This window comes from Pseudochaenichthys georgianus, chromosome 9 (assembly GCF_902827115.2).
Source record: "Pseudochaenichthys georgianus chromosome 9, fPseGeo1.2, whole genome shotgun sequence".
NCBI lineage: Eukaryota > Metazoa > Chordata > Actinopteri > Perciformes > Channichthyidae > Pseudochaenichthys > Pseudochaenichthys georgianus.
The window spans coordinates 37,864,379-37,882,837 of NC_047511.1; the positions used below are offsets into that span (position 1 = coordinate 37,864,379).

At 39.0% G+C, this 18,459-nt stretch overlaps 1 protein-coding gene and 2 long non-coding RNA genes across 4 annotated transcripts in view; 2 read left to right on the forward strand and 1 right to left on the reverse strand.

The window, feature by feature from the left end:
• LOC117452531 (sodium- and chloride-dependent GABA transporter 1) overlaps positions 1–18,459 on the reverse strand; it is a 46,757-nt gene that overhangs the window by 14,237 nt on the left and 14,061 nt on the right. For both annotated transcript variants that reach the window (XM_034091224.2, XM_034091223.2), the window contains exons 3-6: positions 15,012–15,222; positions 6,243–6,375; positions 5,741–5,875; positions 3,827–3,930 (exon numbers count right to left, since the gene is read on the reverse strand). In XM_034091224.2, coding sequence (XP_033947115.1) covers positions 3,827–3,930; positions 5,741–5,875; positions 6,243–6,375; positions 15,012–15,222 — 583 coding nt within the window. The remainder of the gene's footprint in view (positions 1–3,826; positions 3,931–5,740; positions 5,876–6,242; positions 6,376–15,011; positions 15,223–18,459) is intronic.
• On the forward strand, positions 9,312–9,596 carry LOC139434499 (uncharacterized). Its single transcript, XR_011643860.1, has 2 exons — positions 9,312–9,379; positions 9,462–9,596. It is a non-coding gene; the product is annotated as an uncharacterized lncRNA (long non-coding RNA).
• Positions 11,700–12,008, forward strand: LOC139434500 (uncharacterized). Its single transcript, XR_011643861.1, has 2 exons — positions 11,700–11,762; positions 11,875–12,008. It is a non-coding gene; the product is annotated as an uncharacterized lncRNA (long non-coding RNA).

Here is an 18,459-nt window from a genome sequence, read left to right on the forward strand (position 1 = left end):
AGTCCCCTAATAAATCCTCCCTAATTGATCTCATCTTAACTAATGTTCCCCATAAATATTCATCTGTGGGAGTATTTGCTAATGATCTGAGCGATCACTGTGTTGTAGCCACAATTATGGACACTAAGGTCCAAAAGGTTAAACCTCGCATTAATCCTTGGTTTTCTGCTAATCTGTCCAGTCTCCTTCATGAGAGAAACAAGGCCTGGGCAAAGGGGTAGAATGGCTGCGTTTTAGGCAGCTAAGGAATAGCTTCACTTCAAATGTCAAAAATGCAAAGTCGAAGTACTATTTGTCAGTTACCACAGAAAACCTAAATAATCCTAGGAAATTTTGGAAAGCAATAAAATCGATATCAACCGGTGAGATCCGTAATGAGCTACCTCCGTGCCTTACCACAGCATAATTACGTACCAAAACAATCACACCAGACAAAGAAGAAGGATTGTACGAGGTATCCAGTGATGATAGCGAGTCAGAAACATCCTCTCGGCTTTCCTGCGAAAATGTAGTTTTAGGAACTGAATCTGAATCCGGTTCAGTAAGCGACGATGGTGAGAATATTGAGCCAGACGATGGACCATTACGTCCTTATTTGTTCGAGCCCGAGGAGATGGAGTTAGTTCACGGCATGGGCAATGGCGAGGATGACCAGGACCAGGCGCCAGATGATGCACCCCTACGCACAAATAATCTTGACTGGTAGGTCCCTAAGCATAGCTCACGCTAGGCGCTATATTATATATTGCAAAAGTTGGCATGCATGCACTGTAGGCCTATGGCTATGCCCGAGGATGACTGCATGTAGGGTACATTTCATAACATACCAGGGTCAGGTTGACATAAATTCTCTTGTCACATTTATTATTGTATATGTAACAGCCTTATGGGCATTAATTACATGATTAAATGTAAATGAATTGTATACTAGCATGATATACAGCTAGAGCCAATCGGTCTTTTGACGTAGTATGGTCCTAATCCTAGACTAGTCAGGCTGCCTGTCAAGTGTAGGCTGTACTCAAAGTACTGTTAGTCTATCATGTCTATATGATGACTGTAGTGTACACATTCGACACTGTGTACCGGATTATCGGATGACGAGGCCTCCGGTCGCCTAATCGACAGGCAATAAATGGCGTTGTACACAATGGTACAGGCTAATGATGCATTAAATCAGCCAGAAAACATAATAAAATACTCGTGCCTCGTCCAATGTTTGTGCCCGTCTTCCTTTGTTTTCGTCATCACCCGAAGATTCCCGAAGTATTTCGTTTCATTGAGAGGGCGTGGTCGGGAGCAGTAAAATTGAAAATAAAATGAAACTAGGCGCATGAAATTAAAAAAAATTGTTTATTATGCTTATTTTTAATACAAATACATAAGTTAAACCCAAAATTCGGGGATTTCCACTATCCCTTTAATGAGCATTTTGTGTCCTGCGGTTCTCTATTTGATTCTGTGACTAACTCTGCTTCTGTGAACACCCCAATCCGTGACTCTGAACAATGTGGTCTGGAAAACCCTTTCAGTTTTACTCCTTTTACTGTCAATGTTGTTCATGAAGCTTTAACCAAGTTAGATCCTAGGAAACCGGCTGGCCCGGAAAACTTAGAACCTTTCTTTTTAAAGATAGCTGCAGATTTTATTGCTCCACCTCTTACTTCTCTTTTTAACCTCTCCCTCAGCTCAAACACAATTCCAAAAGTATGGAAGTCTGCTTATGTCTTGCCTTTACTGAAAGGAGGGGAGGCAACTATTTTAAATAACTATAGGCCCATCTCTAAATTGTCAGTTCTGGCTAAGGTGCTCGAACGCCTTGTGAGTGAACAGGTAAAGGAGTTTTTATGTACAAATGACATCCTGTCTAAACATCAGTCAGGATTCAGAAAGAAACACAGCACCATCACTGCGACAATGAAAGTGGTAAATGACATTACTAGTATTTTAGATAATAAGCAGAGTTGTGCAGCTCTGTTTATTGACCTTTCCAAAGCGTTTGACACCGTTGATCATCGCATCTTAAAGCAGAGGCTACTCAGTATTGGCATATCCAGCAATGCAGTGGGGTGGTTTGTAAACTACCTCTCTGAAAGGTCCCAATATGTTCATTTTGATGGGCTGTCTTCTGAGTGGTTAAACATTTCTAATGGTGTACCACAAGGTTCTGTTTTAGGACCACTTTTATTCTCCATATATATTAACAGCGTAGGTGATAATGTGGATGAAGCTACTTTACATTTTTATGCGGATGATACTGTAATGTATTGTGCAGGTCCCTCCGTTAAGGAGGCTGTTGTTAAATTACAGGCTGTTTTTAACACTATTCAGACTCAGCTCTCTGAATTAAAGCTTCTTTTAAATGTGGATAAAACCAAGGTAATGCTCTTTTCAAAAGCAAAAAAGACACCAGAGCCTGTTTTTGATATTGTAACTACGCAAGGAATAAAACTTGAAGTTGTTACAAATACCTTGGTATCTGGCTTGATGATTGTCTCTCTTTTAAACTTCATGTCAATAACCTGCTTAAAAAGCTGAGGGTTAGGCTAGGGTTCTTTTTCAGAAACAAGTCCTGTTTCTCATTTGAAGCCAGGAAAAGGCTAGTCACTGTGACCTTTTTACCTGTGCTGGACTATGGTGATCTGATCTATATGAATGCACCTGCCCATTGCCTGGAAAAGTTAGATGTTGCGTATCACAGTGCTCTGAGATTTGTTACTAACTGTAAAGCACTTACTCATCACTGTACCCTGTATGCCAAGGCAGGTCTGCCTTCACTAACTGTACGGAGGCTCAGTCATTGGTACATGTTCATCTATAAAGCCATGTTGGGTAAACTACCTTTTTATATCTGCTCTCTGATCTCTCGACGAATTGAAAGTACATATTGCCTGAGATCTCATGATGTTGTTTTATTAAATGTACCAAGTGCTAGGACTGTCTTAGGGAAGAAAGCTTTTAGATGTGCAGCTCCACTAAATTGGAACAGTCTGCAAACCTGTTTAAAACTGAGCACTTTGGTTCCCCTGCATCATTTTAAAACTCGGCTGGGTGACATGCTGTTTGATACTCATGGTACCTGTCACTGTCAATAGAGTTTGTAAACTGTACCCTGTACATTATGTTGTATGTCATCCTTATTGTTGTTCTGTTGTTTTTATGTTACATGTGTAACTAATGTCCTGCAGGTCACCCTTGAAAAAGAGATCTTTTGATCTCAAGGGGCTTCACCTGGTTAAATAAAGGCTACAAACAATGTTCAGTCTGAACTTGTCTGAACTTGCAATTGAGTCCTCGAGCCAGTTCAAATCCTCCAGTTTTAAGTCAGTACAGTTTACAGTAACTTAGAAACTCAGGAGGTTTGTGTGTTGGATTAAGAAGCTCACTGTTTGGCAGGAAGTATTGTAAAAATCGAAGTGAAAACTAAAATTGTCTCAGCAGGTGTGTGTTTTTTTACATCCAACAGAGAAGCTTTAGCCTTCATTTACTGTATAAAAACAATATTCGTGTTTAATGAGACTCAGTATAGTATAGCCTCATTTCCTGTCATACTTTCTCAATGTCTCTCTGGTGAACTTTGTGGCTTGTAGTGAGTCTAGCAGCTCTCAGCTCAAAGCATATTGCCGAGTTTATAGTGGGAGGTCCTGAAATTATTTGTGATAAGTGGTAAACATTTATTGCATGTATTTTCTGTTGTATTTTTGGAAGTGTGTGATGATTTCCTTATATGTACACTGCGAGCATTAAAAACAGACACAAATCTTTACAGGATATTCATAGTCAGAGACACAGAACAGCTTTAAACAGAGGTAAACAGAGTGTTTACCTGAGGATGTTGTTGTTGAACTTGTTGTAACTAGCCATTGAAATCATGGAGCCAAATACTATTCCGATGGAGTTAAACACCTGGGTCGCTGCATTTACCCAAACCTTTGGTAAAGAGAAAGAGGAGCACGAGGATTAACTTCTGTGTAGTTTCATTTAATACTTTTAATAAAGTTCCTAGATAACAGTGTTTGAGGTGTTTCAAGAACAACTTGTTGTACAAGTCTGATTGCATATTTAGTTAAAGGTCCCATGTCATGGCCATTTCCACTGATCATAATTCCATTGTTGAGGTCTACTAGAATAGATTTATACTGTGCAATTTTCCAAAACTCACATTGTTTGGCATACAGCATCTCTCTAAACTACGTGTATTCACTCTCTCCACTAAACGGCTCGTTGCAGCTCTTGCCCCCGCCCCTCCCTGTGAGCCCAGTGTGCTCCGATTGACCAATCCACGGACTTCCTCACACACACTCTATGCAGGCAGCTCAGCTGATTTCTCCTCCCTGCTGCAGGCTGATAACAGTTGGGATCGCGGCGAAATTCTCTCTGCAGACCCATTCTCACAGCGTTTATCAACCTTTTTCCTACTCAATATCAAGCCACACTTATTGTTCGCTAAACAAGGAAATCACACCTCCACGGAGCTCAGCGCGATTCACAACGTCCGATTGTTTCACGTTGTGAATCGCGCTAAGCTCCGTGGAGGTGTCGTTTCCTTGTTTAGCGATACACAGCCAAACTCACCCTGAGCACACACAAAGTCACAGCTGAAGTAAAAACAATAAGTGTGGCTTGATATTGAGTAAGAAAAAGGTTGATAAACGATGTGAGAATGGGTCTGCAGAGAGAATTTTGCCGCGATCCCAACTGTCTGTTATCAGCCTGCAGCAGGGAGGAGAGATCAGCAGAGCTGCCTGCAGCACTGAGTGTGTGAGGTCCGTGGATTGGTCAATTTGGACCAATCAGCAGAAGAAGTGACGTAGCACGGTGCAGCCACGTCACACGGGGCAGGGAATAAACAATGGAAACTGAGAAATCTCCAACGAGGCGTTTGGGGGAGGTATTGTCTGTGTTAGAGTTTACTCGCTACAGGGTGTACTTTGAGGGTTTTGACTCTGCACACCGTTTACATGCATACAAAGCTTCATAACACACAAGGGGACAGGCAATAACCGGAAAAGCATGACATGGGACCTTTAAAAGGAATGTGCCTGAGGGATCCAAGATTGGAAATCATGCTTTCACCTCAGTAAGCATCAAGCTTAATTGTTCATGTTGTTTTGTAAGGGACAAGAAAGAGCACGTTATTCTCTGAATCTAGTTTTGCTTTGCTTACAATTGTATTCTGTCCCTGAAATCTTTAAAGCCAATTATTAATTTTCCAATAAATCCTGGGACATACTTAAGATGTTTATTGAGTTAATCTCTTTAACAAACTCTTCCCTCTCACACTTTCTGGCTCTGGAGGCTGTGGCTCAGTGGGAGTGTGCGCTGAATTTAGTGCGCTGAACTTTGAATCAGGGGATAGCAAGTTTGAGTCCCACTGCAGTCAGCATGTCGTTGTGTCCCTGGGACACTTCACCCCAAATTGCTCCTGTGGGGATTGTCCAAAGTATTGAGTATGTAAGTCGCTTTGGAGAAAAGCGTCTAACAAGTGACATGTAATGTACTGTAATGTAGATAAGCTTGAGGCTTGAGCGAACACAAGAAAAAAGCTTAATGGAATTCAATACAATTCCTCATTCTCTGACATACACAGTAAAAGGTAAATATATATTTGATCCAACAAAGAATTATAATTAATTTAATTTGAAAACCAAAAGTTGTTTCAACAATGTGTTGCCAATGTGTAACCAAAGTCTTACAGTTCATATTACTTTTTTTCACTCACTCATTAACAGAGTCTCACCTTCACTTCAAACAGTTTGTCCCAGACGGGTGTCACAAAGTAGAGGATGCCGTTCTTGGCTCCAGGAAGCTGCACATTGTTTATGAGCAGGGCAAACAGAATGAAGTACGGGAAAACAGCGGTGAAATACACGACCTGTGGGACACAAACAGAAAGAAGCAGACATTGATGGAGGTGTTGGTTTGTGTTGTGTAGGCGGCGTAGCAACAGTTAGTTACTGAGGCTCTTTTACACTGACACATTTGTATAGTTAAACACTTTTTAGAATAACAAGCATGTTATTTTCAATGAAATTCTGAAAACAAATAATGACTAAGCCTATGACCTATATCCCTTTAATCAGCATGAAAATGAAAACCTTTCCTATAAACCTCAAAATTGCTGAATTATAATCATACATTGTGATAAAATATCAGAAGGACAGAAAGTTATCAAACAATTACAAATACAATTGACACAGGCACAACATTAGGAATAATTACCAATGAGTAAATGTTCTGACCTTGCCTGTCGATTTGACTCCTTTAAATATGCACAAATACACAATGACCCAGGAAAGAATGAGATAGCCAAAGAGCTCCCAGCGCACGCCGCCACTTTCTTCAATGCCATTCGTTTTCTCCAAAAGTCTTTGACTGGAAGAGAAAGATGAGAATAATGGATAAATGTGAAAATACAAATAGAAAGTCATTCCCATATTGTATCCTAGAAGCACCTGAAAACATAAATCTAAAAAAAAGGTAAACTATAGTTCAAGTTAGGAAATCGTAACCCTTCCTTAGGACTTAAGTGGCAAACAAACCAAAAACTATCAATGAAATGTTGTTGCTAAATCCTGATTGGTGTAGAAACGTTAGCAATGTTTTTCCATCTAAGCACCACAAACTATACACCAGTGAAGAGCACAGACAAAAACAACTAATATTGCTCCACAGTAATACTATATTTAACAATATATTCTACTTTTGAAAGAACATCCATAACATTCATCTGGCTGCAATTTACAAATTATGTATCTAATATATCATATTCCAATTGTATATAGACTCTTATTGCACTATTTCACAATTTGTTTTGTATTTACTTGCACTATTTTTTCAGTTTTTTTGTGACCTAAGATTTTCTTTGACATAACTACACTGTAGCTATGTACATATGACAAATAAAAGCCTTGAACCTTGAATGATGTGCTCTATGAATATAGTGAATTTATTAAAATGTCTGTAATAAGTCATCTCCGAGAAGCTTTTTTTCATATCCTTTTTGCTCAATTTCAATTTCTATTATTACTCTACTTACTTTGCCGTTAGTACTTTTTAAAATAGATATTTCTCTGTATTGTTGTCAACCATTTTAAATGAATTCAGTCATTACTACTACTCACTACAGTTCAGCGGTACATGGTGTACTTCGACTCCACTACAGTTAATTGTTTTATCGTGCTTTTATCGAGTCAATTCTGTCTTTTTCACTAATGTCATGGTTTGGTAACCTGACTTTAAAGAGCAGAAACTCTCTGAGTGTTTGTATTTGTTTTTAGTGTCAGGATGGAACCCTTGTCTTTTTGTCTGCAAACAGAAACTACCTACGGGTACAAATAAATAACCTGAACCTGAAGGTACATGGTGTACTTCGACTCCACTACAGTTCAGAGGTACATGGTGTACTTCTACTCCACTACATGTATTTAATACCTTTAGTTACTTCACAGATCTGGACATAGCCGCGGGAAGGTCCTCGCTGCGGAACGCGGAATGGGGCGGGGTCGGATAAAAGGCGGGGTTGGATGTCCGACCCCGCCCAGAGAAGAGTTCCGACATCTCCGTTCACTCCAATGGACCAGTTTTTTACAGCAATGACGGATCGCGGAGCACTTCCGGGAAACTATTGAGAGGATCTGCGGCTAGCAGTCTATGGTTGCAGCATAATAGACCCGACCGTTCGTGATGGACTTTTAAAGGTAAGAAGACGTTTAAAGATTTATATTGCGGATATTATCAGAACATCTGAATCAAATTAACTACACATGTGTATTAAAGGATGTTAGTGGATTATCCCTTCAATCAGTATATTTGACGTTTACAGATAACAGATTAGATTAGGCTAGAATGCCGGATAACGTTAGCAACACACGTTAACCACGAACAGCCTATTAATCCGTTCTCCTAATGTTATTTCCTCCAACGTTGTGGAATTAGAGAAAAGGGGCTTCTTAACGTGCTTTTATCCGGGTGGAGGGAGTTGGGGCGTGTGATTGTAGTGGGTGGAGGTGGTGAAATGAGGATATCCATTTTGGAGTTCAAGCTAGTATAATATAGTTAACGTTACACAATAATAAGGAAGAGAGCTATTTTTGTGATACATCGCTATCGATATGGATTTAGAGTGGATATTTGAGACTTCCAAACAGTAAACAAAAACGTTTAAAAAAAACGAAATCTCTCCCTGATGCAAGACTCATCTCACTGCAGGGTGAGAGAAGGACAGCCCATCTACTCACCCAGAAAAAACTCATCTGGGTCTGGGTCTTGCATCAGGGAGAGATTTCGTTTTATTCTTATCTAAACACAGGGCTGATAGCTCATATATGGGATTTCAACGGTCTTTTATTTTGAAACTCCACATCAGATAGTCCTGATTTTTTCTGGGTGAGTAGATGGGCTGTCCTTCTATCACCCTGCAGTGAGATGAGTCTTGCATCAGGGAGAGATTTCGTTTTATTCTTATCTAAACACAGGGCTGATAGCTCATATATGGGATTTCAACGGTCTTTTATTTTGAAACTCCACATCAGAATGTCCTGATTTTTTTCTGGGTGAGTAGATGGGCTGTCCTTCTATCACCCTGCAGTGAGGTGAGTCTTGCATCAGGGAGAGATTTCGTTTTATTCTTATCTAAACACAGGGCTGATGGCTCATATATGGGATTTCAAAGGTCTTTTATTTTGAAACTCCACATCAGAATGTCCTGATTTTTTCTGGGTGAGTAGATGGGGTGTCCTTCTATCACCCTGCAGTGAGATGAGTCTTGCATCAGGGAGAGATTTCGTTGTATTCTTATCTAAACACAGGGCTGATAGCTCATATATGGGATTTCAAAGGTCTTTTATTTTGAAACTCCACATCAGAATGTCCTGATTTTTTCTGGGTGAGTAGATGGGCTGTCCTTCTATCACCCTGCAGTGAGATGAGTCTTGCATCAGGGAGAGATTTCGTTTTATTCTTATCTAAACACAGGGCTGATAGCTCATATATGAGATTTCAATATGAGATTTCAAAGGACTTTTATTTTGAAACTCCTTACATTTTACATTTACTCGTGGTAGTTATACGTAGTTTGTTTTAAATAATTATTGATCACATTATATAGTACATATTTCTTAATTTAATATGTTTGGTTTGTTTTTATAGGTGCTTTTGTTATTGACCGAGTAAGCACTGGGATTTTACCGTAATGCTTCTAATATTCGCGCACCCCAATATCACGTGCGGGCTGGCTTGACTGTGTTTTCCCAAGTGGAGGCTGGCTTGACCGCAGTGTGATTCTGTTGATTATTACCTGTCTGTATTATGTTGCAGCTCAGCTGATGTTGGATTGATGGCAAAGGGAGAGGGACTTAAGTGAGAGTGAAAACACAAGGTACGTTTTAAAATAGGTCGGCAATTTCCCATCCACTGGTTGCTAGATGTATCTAACCCTTTCTCCTGTCTCCCTCTTTCAGCACAAGAACCCCAGGGGGATTCAATGGAGCCTAAAGACCTGCAATGAGACCCTCACCCCGCACCTGAGTCTCAACTCCCAGAGCTTTGCAAGCCTCTCCCTGTTCCTTATTTTTATTAAACAGACGTTAAGCTTCCCAATGGTGTGGTCTTCGTTTTGTGAAAAATATGATTACCTCACATATGTTGTTGCTGTTGTTGTCTTTTGTGATAGTTACATTGCTCCTGCTGACTTGAGCCAGACATTCTTTCCTCCTCTCTATGTCAGTGGGGAAACCTTACATTCATACTTCTTTCTCTGAGCGCTTGAAGCATCCCCAGGCAGCACAGCATTTATGTTCAGGTTCAAATTTGAGTCGGACTATTTAATGTTTTTTGAGCATTGATAAAGAAAACCTTAAGGTTCATGCCTGTTTTGAAGAGCGCGGTTGAATGTTTGCATCAGCAAAGCCTTTCACTGTTGTATAGATTTTTTGTTTGTATACTTGGTTTGGTTTTTATATTTACTGTATTTGCTTTTTTGGTTCTGTTATCTTAATGATTGTTCTGTTATATGATAAATGTTGTAAATAATAAATGCTTTTTCTATCATTCTATTAAATGCAGTGCAATGTATCATTTGAAATATATGGACTAGATATGAGTATGCACAGAACTGACTAAATGAATAATCAATTAAAACAAATATTAAATAATATACTTAAATACACTATCATCTAAAACAAATATTAAATAATGAACTTAAATACACTAATATAGAATATATGACTTTTTATACCACATATTTAAATACATTCATGCATTTAATTAGTATGAAGTTTGTATATTTAGTTTTTAAATTATATTTAGTCGAGTGCAGATTAATTATATTTAGTCAGTGCAGATTTGTGTCTGTACTTATTGTAGTTGTCCAGCAGATGATGCTATTTGTGTCATTAGGATATCCATACACCCCGCCCATCGGACGTCCAGCCCCGCCCACATCCGACCCCGCCCCATTTCGCGTTCCGCAGCCAGGGCCTATAGCATAGCCGCGGGAAGTAGGGGTGCTGCAGCACCCCCTGTTGGCGAGTGGTGTACATTTGAAAAACTGAGTGACCACCTAAATAAAAATGATTAAGGCGAGACACCCCAGGTGAATAGGGTAATTTTTTTAACTTAAAGGTATAAGCTAGACATTTCTCCAGCTAATTACTTACAATAAGGCAATTGTTTTTTGTATTACAAGTTTTCTGAAATAGTATGTTTAAATATGCAAATTATCCATTATCTCATTAAATATGCACATATTTTAACACATTTCAGGAATCGAAATCTGAACTTTGGATAAAGCCAGGTTCAAAATTCTTGTTTCATTTTGTAGTCATATTAGTATCTAAGGCTTTTACAGAAGGGATATTGGATATCTCTTTTTATCACTCCATAAATCAGAAAATACTGTCAATAGCCCTAACATATCAATTTTTGCCATGTTTTTAGGTATACAATGTTGTATAATTCAGGCTATGAATGATATATGAACAAACCTTTCTGTAAAAGCCTTCATAATATTGATAGGAATATAACTGGAAGGTTTGGTGTATGTACGTGCTACTGAAGTTGAAATTTCGAACTCAGAGTAGGAGGAAAAACTCATTTTGAGAAAACGACCTTTAAAGATTGCAGTGAGGCGCTAGCTAAACCCAGAGCCATTTAATAGAAGAGTTACGACATCTCCGTTCAATCCAATGGACCACTTTTTTACAGCAATGGCGGATCGTGGAGCCTCTCAATCGTTCCCCGGAAGTTAGCGCCAAGGCTGGCAGAGCTGTGGAGTTGCTGCATAATAGACCGTTCGTGACGGACTTTTAAAGGTAAGAAGAAGTTTAAAGATGTATATTGCGGATATTATCAGTACATCTGATTCAAATGAACATGTGTATTAAAGGATGTCAGTGGATTATCCCTAAATTAGTAGATTTAGGGAACGTTTACAGATAACAGATTAAGCTAGCATACCGAAGCAAGTTAGCAACACACGTTGAACAGCCTTTTAATTGTAAATTCCGTTCTCTCTATGTCATTTCGTCCAACATGTTGAATTAGAGAAGAGGGGCTTCTAAACGGGATTGTATGCGGGGGTGGAGGGAGTTAAATATTAGATAAATATAACTTTGGTGCGTGTAAGAGTGAGTGTTTTTAGCAGAGCCATATTGTGTCCTTGTGATTCTGTTGATTATTACCTGTCTGTATAATGTTGCAGCCCAACTGATTCTGGATTGATGGCAAAGGGAGAGGGACTTAAGTGAGAGTGAAAACACAAGGTACGTTTAATACTACTGTTTTATATAAGTAAACACGTTATCTCCCCAAGGCAATAGGTGTGCTATATAGGTGTGTATAACCCTTTCTCCTGTCTGTTACTCCCTCTCTCAGCACAAGAACCAGAGGGGGGTTCAATGGAGCCTGAATACCTGCACTGAGACCCTCACTCTGCACCCTGAGTCTCAACTCTCAGTGTTTTTCAAGCCTTTCCCTGTTTTTTTGTATTAAACAAAACATTAAGCTTTCCCAATGGTGTGGTTTTCGTTTTGTGAAAAAGTGCAAATGCAGTGTTTGTATATAAATCACATATTTTGTTGCTGTTGGTCGTGAAATTGCTCCTGCTGACTTGAGCCAGCCATTTTTTCCTCCGCTCTGTGTCAGTGGGGAAGCCGTACATTCGTACTCCTTTCTCTGAGCGATTTGAGCATCCCCAGGCAGCACAGCAAACCATGGTGGCTACTAGGAGGCAGCACAGCAAACCAGGACAACACGGAGGAAAAGGCACCGACAAACTGCATGATATGCTCTTCTATGTTTATTGAATTCCATGTATTTGCAATGGATGTTCCTAAAGCAACACATTTAACATCATCATCATCATCATCATCATCATCATCATCATCATCATCATCATCATCATATCCTGTCGGTCTCCTGTCCTTTCTGAAAGCCATAAAGATGACATTAGTCATTTAGATAACTTGTGTCCTCAATTACCAGGGGATTACTGAAACTACCATGAATTTAAGAAAATGGTAGAAATGAATCCAATCTGAATTTTAAAGCATTACTTTAGATCCCCTCCCTCTAAATGTATCAATAAACATTAGAAAGTGATGCTCCTGACTACCATACAAGTTTAAGAAGATAATATTGGTTTGAAAGAATTCAAAGCTATAAATAAACAGCAACAGGCTCTTTAACCAAGGCACTGTTAGTAACATGTAAACTAGTTGTTCACACTAATCCTAATATTATCACTTAATATTAGCAAATTCGATTTTATTTTTGAAAACATATTGATGTAAATACATACACATCGATTTGTTGTATAAATATTGCAAATCAAAACCTTTATTCACTAATAATTACCAAAAATCGTAGTTCTATCTCCTGTTATCAATGCATTCACATTGCCCGCCATGAACTTCCGGGGAACGATCCCTCGTCTACATGAACCACGTGACGATAACCGTTTTTGGACTTCCGGTGTCGTAACTCTTCTATTAAATAGCTCTGGCTAAACCCTCCTGTTCTTTGGATGACAGCTTGCACATCGACGCACTCCGTGAAGGTATTTCATGTTCGGGGTCATTTGTTTTTTGAATAATCTTGCTTCGTGCAAGTGACAATTGTTGTTGTCTTCTCTGTGAACGTTTTTTTCGCTGTTCTTTTGCCATTTTGAGATTTCAATTTCTAGCAGAAAGCTAACCAGGAAGTGTTTTAGCACACCACGTGACGCTTCTGAACGAATCACGTTGTCAGAAATTGACACCAGCCAATGAGATTTCGTTTATTGGTTTAAGACCCTTTTGTACTTTCACGATTGGTTGCTGATACAAAGGAAATGACCATATTTGGATCCGATGAGATTGTGCAGGAGAGACGGAGCTTTCCAACGATATCTCTGTTGACATGGTGCACACAGCGGTCGCGGTACTTTATGTTACGTTAGAATGCTAACTTTTGGTGAATTTAGGAGAAATATACAGACGCAAATAGACAAACTATAGTAAAATAAACACTTAAATGTGTATTTTGTACGTTTTCCCTCCAAAAGCCTGAACGAAAACATGTTATGGAATCAAAATAGCACAACATCTCAAAATTGACCAGTGCATGAAAAACGGTGTTTTTGCCTGCGGTGTCTTGCCTTTAACAAACAATTTATGCGGCTCGTATCGCTGTCCCCGGCCTGGCACCGCCTTTTTTTTTTTTTTTTTTTTTTAAGCGGCCTCCTCCCCACTTTTGGCAGCACCCCCTGAGCAAAATGACTTCCCGCGGCTATGGATCTGGATGAATGATGTGAAATATAATCAAGTGTTAAATTAGACTTTAGTTCCACCTGGAGTAAATCCACAAGCTACCCTGCAGTATACAAAGTCATTCAAACTAGCTGCACCTTTACCAGCTTTGAGAACACTTTCATGATCAATCATTATAAAACATATCATATATATTATTCTGAAATGTACCAATCTGCACGACTACTTTTACTGTCGCTACTTTCACTATATTTTGATGATAATACTTTTCTACTTTTACTTGAGGAACATTTTGAATGCAGGACTTTTACTGAAACAGAGTATTCCTACACTCTGGTACTTCTAATCTACTTTTAATCAAGTACAAAATCTGAGTACTTCTACTTTTACTCAAGTAAAAGATCTGAGTACTTCTACTTTTACTCAAGTACAAGATCTGAGTACTTCTACTTTTACTCAAGTACAAGATCTGAGTTCTTCTACTTTTATTAAGTACAAGATCTGAGTACTTCTACTTTTATTAAGTACAAGATCTGAGTAGCCTACTTCTACTAAAGTATAAGATCTGAGTACTTCTACTTTTAATCAAGTACAAGATCTATACTTATACCACCTCTGTTTATAGCCTATGAAAAAAACTATTAGAAAACGAAGGCTAAAGCTAACGTTAGCAGATAGTGACAATGTATGCTAGCTAGCTAGCTCAACGATTCCTTAAATGATATTGCGACAGAAAAACTTTTCAGTTCACATCACGCTCTGCCGCTCTGCTCTGAACACCTGAACGGCCCGTTCTAACAGCTGTTTACCAGCGGTGCAGTCTGTGCCACAGTGACTCCGCACAGTTAACGAACGCACCGTAGATAATGTAGCTGACCCTCATACCGGAGCAGCAGAGTTCAGCCGACAGGCAGGAAGACTCGAGCACACAGCTCGCATTTATATTAAAAAATAACACCATGCGCGTCATGATGGCACATAACAGCTCGCGACCGCAGATTATTTCAGCGATTAGATTAAATGTAAATTATATTTGACGCAACTTTAGTTACATTTCCATGACTTTTCCAAAACTTTGGGAAAAATATTGTTTTCCATAACTTTTCCAGGGCCTGGAATTTGCATTTTCCATGACTTTTCCAGGTTTTCAATGACCGTACGAACCCTGGGCTATTTCCTCCAGTGCATGTTAAAGAACAGCTTGAGTATTGCAATACATACTATTAATATAATAATATATATTAAATAAGGTATATTTCTTACTCGAAGAACTGCTGGCTGGCAGACTGCAGGTGGCTGGTGTTGCCGGGGAAACCACTGGAACAGTTTTCGACAACGTTCCAGGTGTTGTTGCAGGAAGTCCAGGGCAGCGTCGCCTCGAACGCGTTGAAGAAATAAAACAGCGTCCAGCTCATGAGCACATTGTGGTAGGTGCAGAACACAAAGGAAATGACAACTGTGGCCAGACCAACACCTGCAGAGTGACAGTATGGAGGGGACACAAAGTGAGACACGACTCGGCAGAAATAAGAACAGATGTGGGGGAACATGTGTACACTTTATTTCCTAAAACTGCTATGCAATCTCTGCCATAGGGTCAATAATTTGGGTCAAGGGTTAAAGTTTTGGGTGCAGTCTACATCTCACGTAAGGATTGACAACAGAAAAGGGCATGTAGGCTACTGCGGGTTTATCTCTGGTTATGATGGCAAAGATGGAGTTAAGCAAACTCGAATAAAAGGGATTCCTGGAGCCATGGATTAGAAATTCCCTGGTGTAATTATGTGAGTATAACAGGCTCTTGATCAAATGGGTAAAAGTGGGATCAAAGTCCTGCAACAGATGTAAATTATTCAGTCTTTTAACACCTGTGGTTCTGATCTGTGTGTCAGATTTCAGTTTGCTCTGTGTCTTTGTGTACACAGCTTTCAGAGCAATGACTCTGAGCTGACGCTGAGCCCAGCTTCTAGGGCCGGTAGAGGCTACTTATTTTGGTCAAAGAGATGTCAGTGGACCGTGGACATGTATAATTATCCTGAACCATTTTAAACACAGGAAAGGCATTAATTATCCTGTATAGGTCACTTTTTGATGTTTCTGTCAAACTTACATTTCTGGAAAAATAGCTATTTTTACGAAAACAACACTTTTTTTCTTGTATCAATAATTCTGATATTACCGATACTACTCTTCGCTGCGGTTTAGTTTAGCTAAGACTCGAAAATGCCAGGTTTGTTGTTTTTCCAAAATATATGTGCACCTTTGAAATCTTGCTTGTCTACATTTTTTATCTCCTGGTCCTAGCAAAGAGAAAGTTGCACAAACCCTCTGGCACCGGGAATGGTAATTTTGTTATGTCATGTTTAGGTTTGAGCCACTTGTTTCCCCTGCAGACTTCATGCTAAGTTTAGTTGGCTGCTAGCCGCGGATACAAATACAACTTGCTGGGGTAAAGTGGCAAAGAACTTCTCATTTAACTCTCATCAAAAAGCGCATTTAGAAAATGTCAAACAATTAATTAACTATTATTACTGTATCGTGTTATCATGACCTTCATTGTTATCTTTGTCATTTGGAACTGCTAGGGATTTCCCCCTACTGATCTCAACACTGTCTAATGTTAAAATGTCTCTCTGTTTTCCAGCAGTATATAAAAACAATGTTTCTACAGGTTGTAGACTGGAATGGCATGCTCCACTGAATCCAGTGTCAATATTTAGTAAAATAGTAAGAGAGGCGGCTGAAAAACCACTCCGTGTCATCATAATGAAAGAACCAAAGGAAACCCCCTGACCTCTGGGATCAGCTACGTCCACTGGGCATGGTTCATGTTAAGCGATCCTTCCTTCGTTAATGCCTGTTGCCTATCTCACTTTAACATCCAGCTTTCATGGCTGACTGCTCCACTGGTACACCAGACACCCTCTGGTGAAGTCATTCAAAACTAAAACCAGTGTGCTGAACTCCAAAACAAGGCAGATATAAAAACAAATAGATATGAAGGAGCTGTCCTCAATGAATATTACCCTGTCATTCCTCACCTGTCCACTAAATGCCCTCACTTAGTACTACCAAAGTTGAGTCAGGAAATGTAAACAACTTGTAATGCTGCGATCAGGCATACGGCAGTAAATAACACATTTTTGATAGATATTTCTGAGCAGCTAAATCACGGATCACAGGTAAATCACAGCAAACTGCAGTGAGTTGCAAATGGAAATCAATTCCAAGAACATACAGGAAAAAACGACCTGCTTTTGGCACCTGTTAAGCACAGAGCATTAACCAGGAAGAAATGAGCGATAAATCAAGTGAGGACACAAACATTTTGACCGGGTAGACAATCTCTGTCATTAAGGAGATAAGAAAACCATAGAGAAAAATTTGAGTTAGAACAAGATATACAGCATTTTCAATTTACACCCAAGTGTTGTTTGTTGATGGCTGGGCTCTTGTTTTACCTGCCCCTTCTCTCTGGGTCCACACATTTCACTTCATCAAAATGTTGCCTATACAACCGGGCGTGAATGATTTTAAACTTTTGATAGTAACAACTCTTCATTCTGATGCACATGATTTGCCCGACTATCCGAATTTGTTTCAAAAACGTATTCAATGACCCACATTTCATTTTCATTCAGATAAATAAATGTTCATTCAATGCCAGAGGATGTACAATTACAATTTGAAGATAAAGAAATAGACAGGGATTACAGCAGTGATTGAAATGTTCTCTAGAACATTCTTTGTCGCTGCTTTTAATTGAACTATTCATATCTTAGACTGCACTGTAACTTTTATCCATGTATTTTTTCTTTTAATGTTTATTTTATTATCTTTTCTTTTTAATGACTGATTTTAAATGCCATTTTCTTAATGTTTTTCATTTTTTGTAAAGCACTTTGAATTGCCTTGTGTTGAAAAGTGCTATATAAATAAACTTGGCTTGCCTTGGCTTGGCTTGGCAAGCTCCCATCCATCAACATGTGAAAACAATTCATTTAACAGACAGAAAATATTCTAAAATAATAGAAAGCACTCCAAAGATGTAGCACTGCCCTCTACACTGATGACTTATATATAACTGTTTTTGTATAAAAGGTTAGTCCGGATTTTTATCCAGATCTGCATTTAATATGAGATCAGTTTGGGATATATGTGCAAAGTACTTTTCATTAGTATAGAATAAAAGTATGTCATAAAAACGTTTATTTAAAAGTTTCCTTCTTGACACATGACCTAACTTTTCCTAAATGAAATCTGGTTTGTTTCTGAGATATCCAAACAAACGGACCCACATTACAGACCAAAGACATGACCTTATTGACAGACACAAACTATCACCTGCAGTTTCCAAACTACTCTCCTATTTGAAGTTGAATCGATATCAAACTACTGAAACAGCCCATCTTAGCATCAAATGTAATCTTTTACTGGCGACTGTTAAGTTTGGTTGTAACCTGATCTTCCTTTAAAGCTTTTTTCTTCAGGTGAGAATATGAGAAAGAACCCAGGTGTGCCCAGGATAACGAAACAGAAATCCACCCACTACTATGAACAATCAATTATCATTTTATGTAATGTATGCTCTGCCAGACACACCTATGTTAAACTATTTTCTCTTTGTTGAAATACTTAATTGATCAACAGGGATTGCTTAACAATAGGTTGCAGTAAAATAAATTGCATACCAACTTAAATCGTATATGTG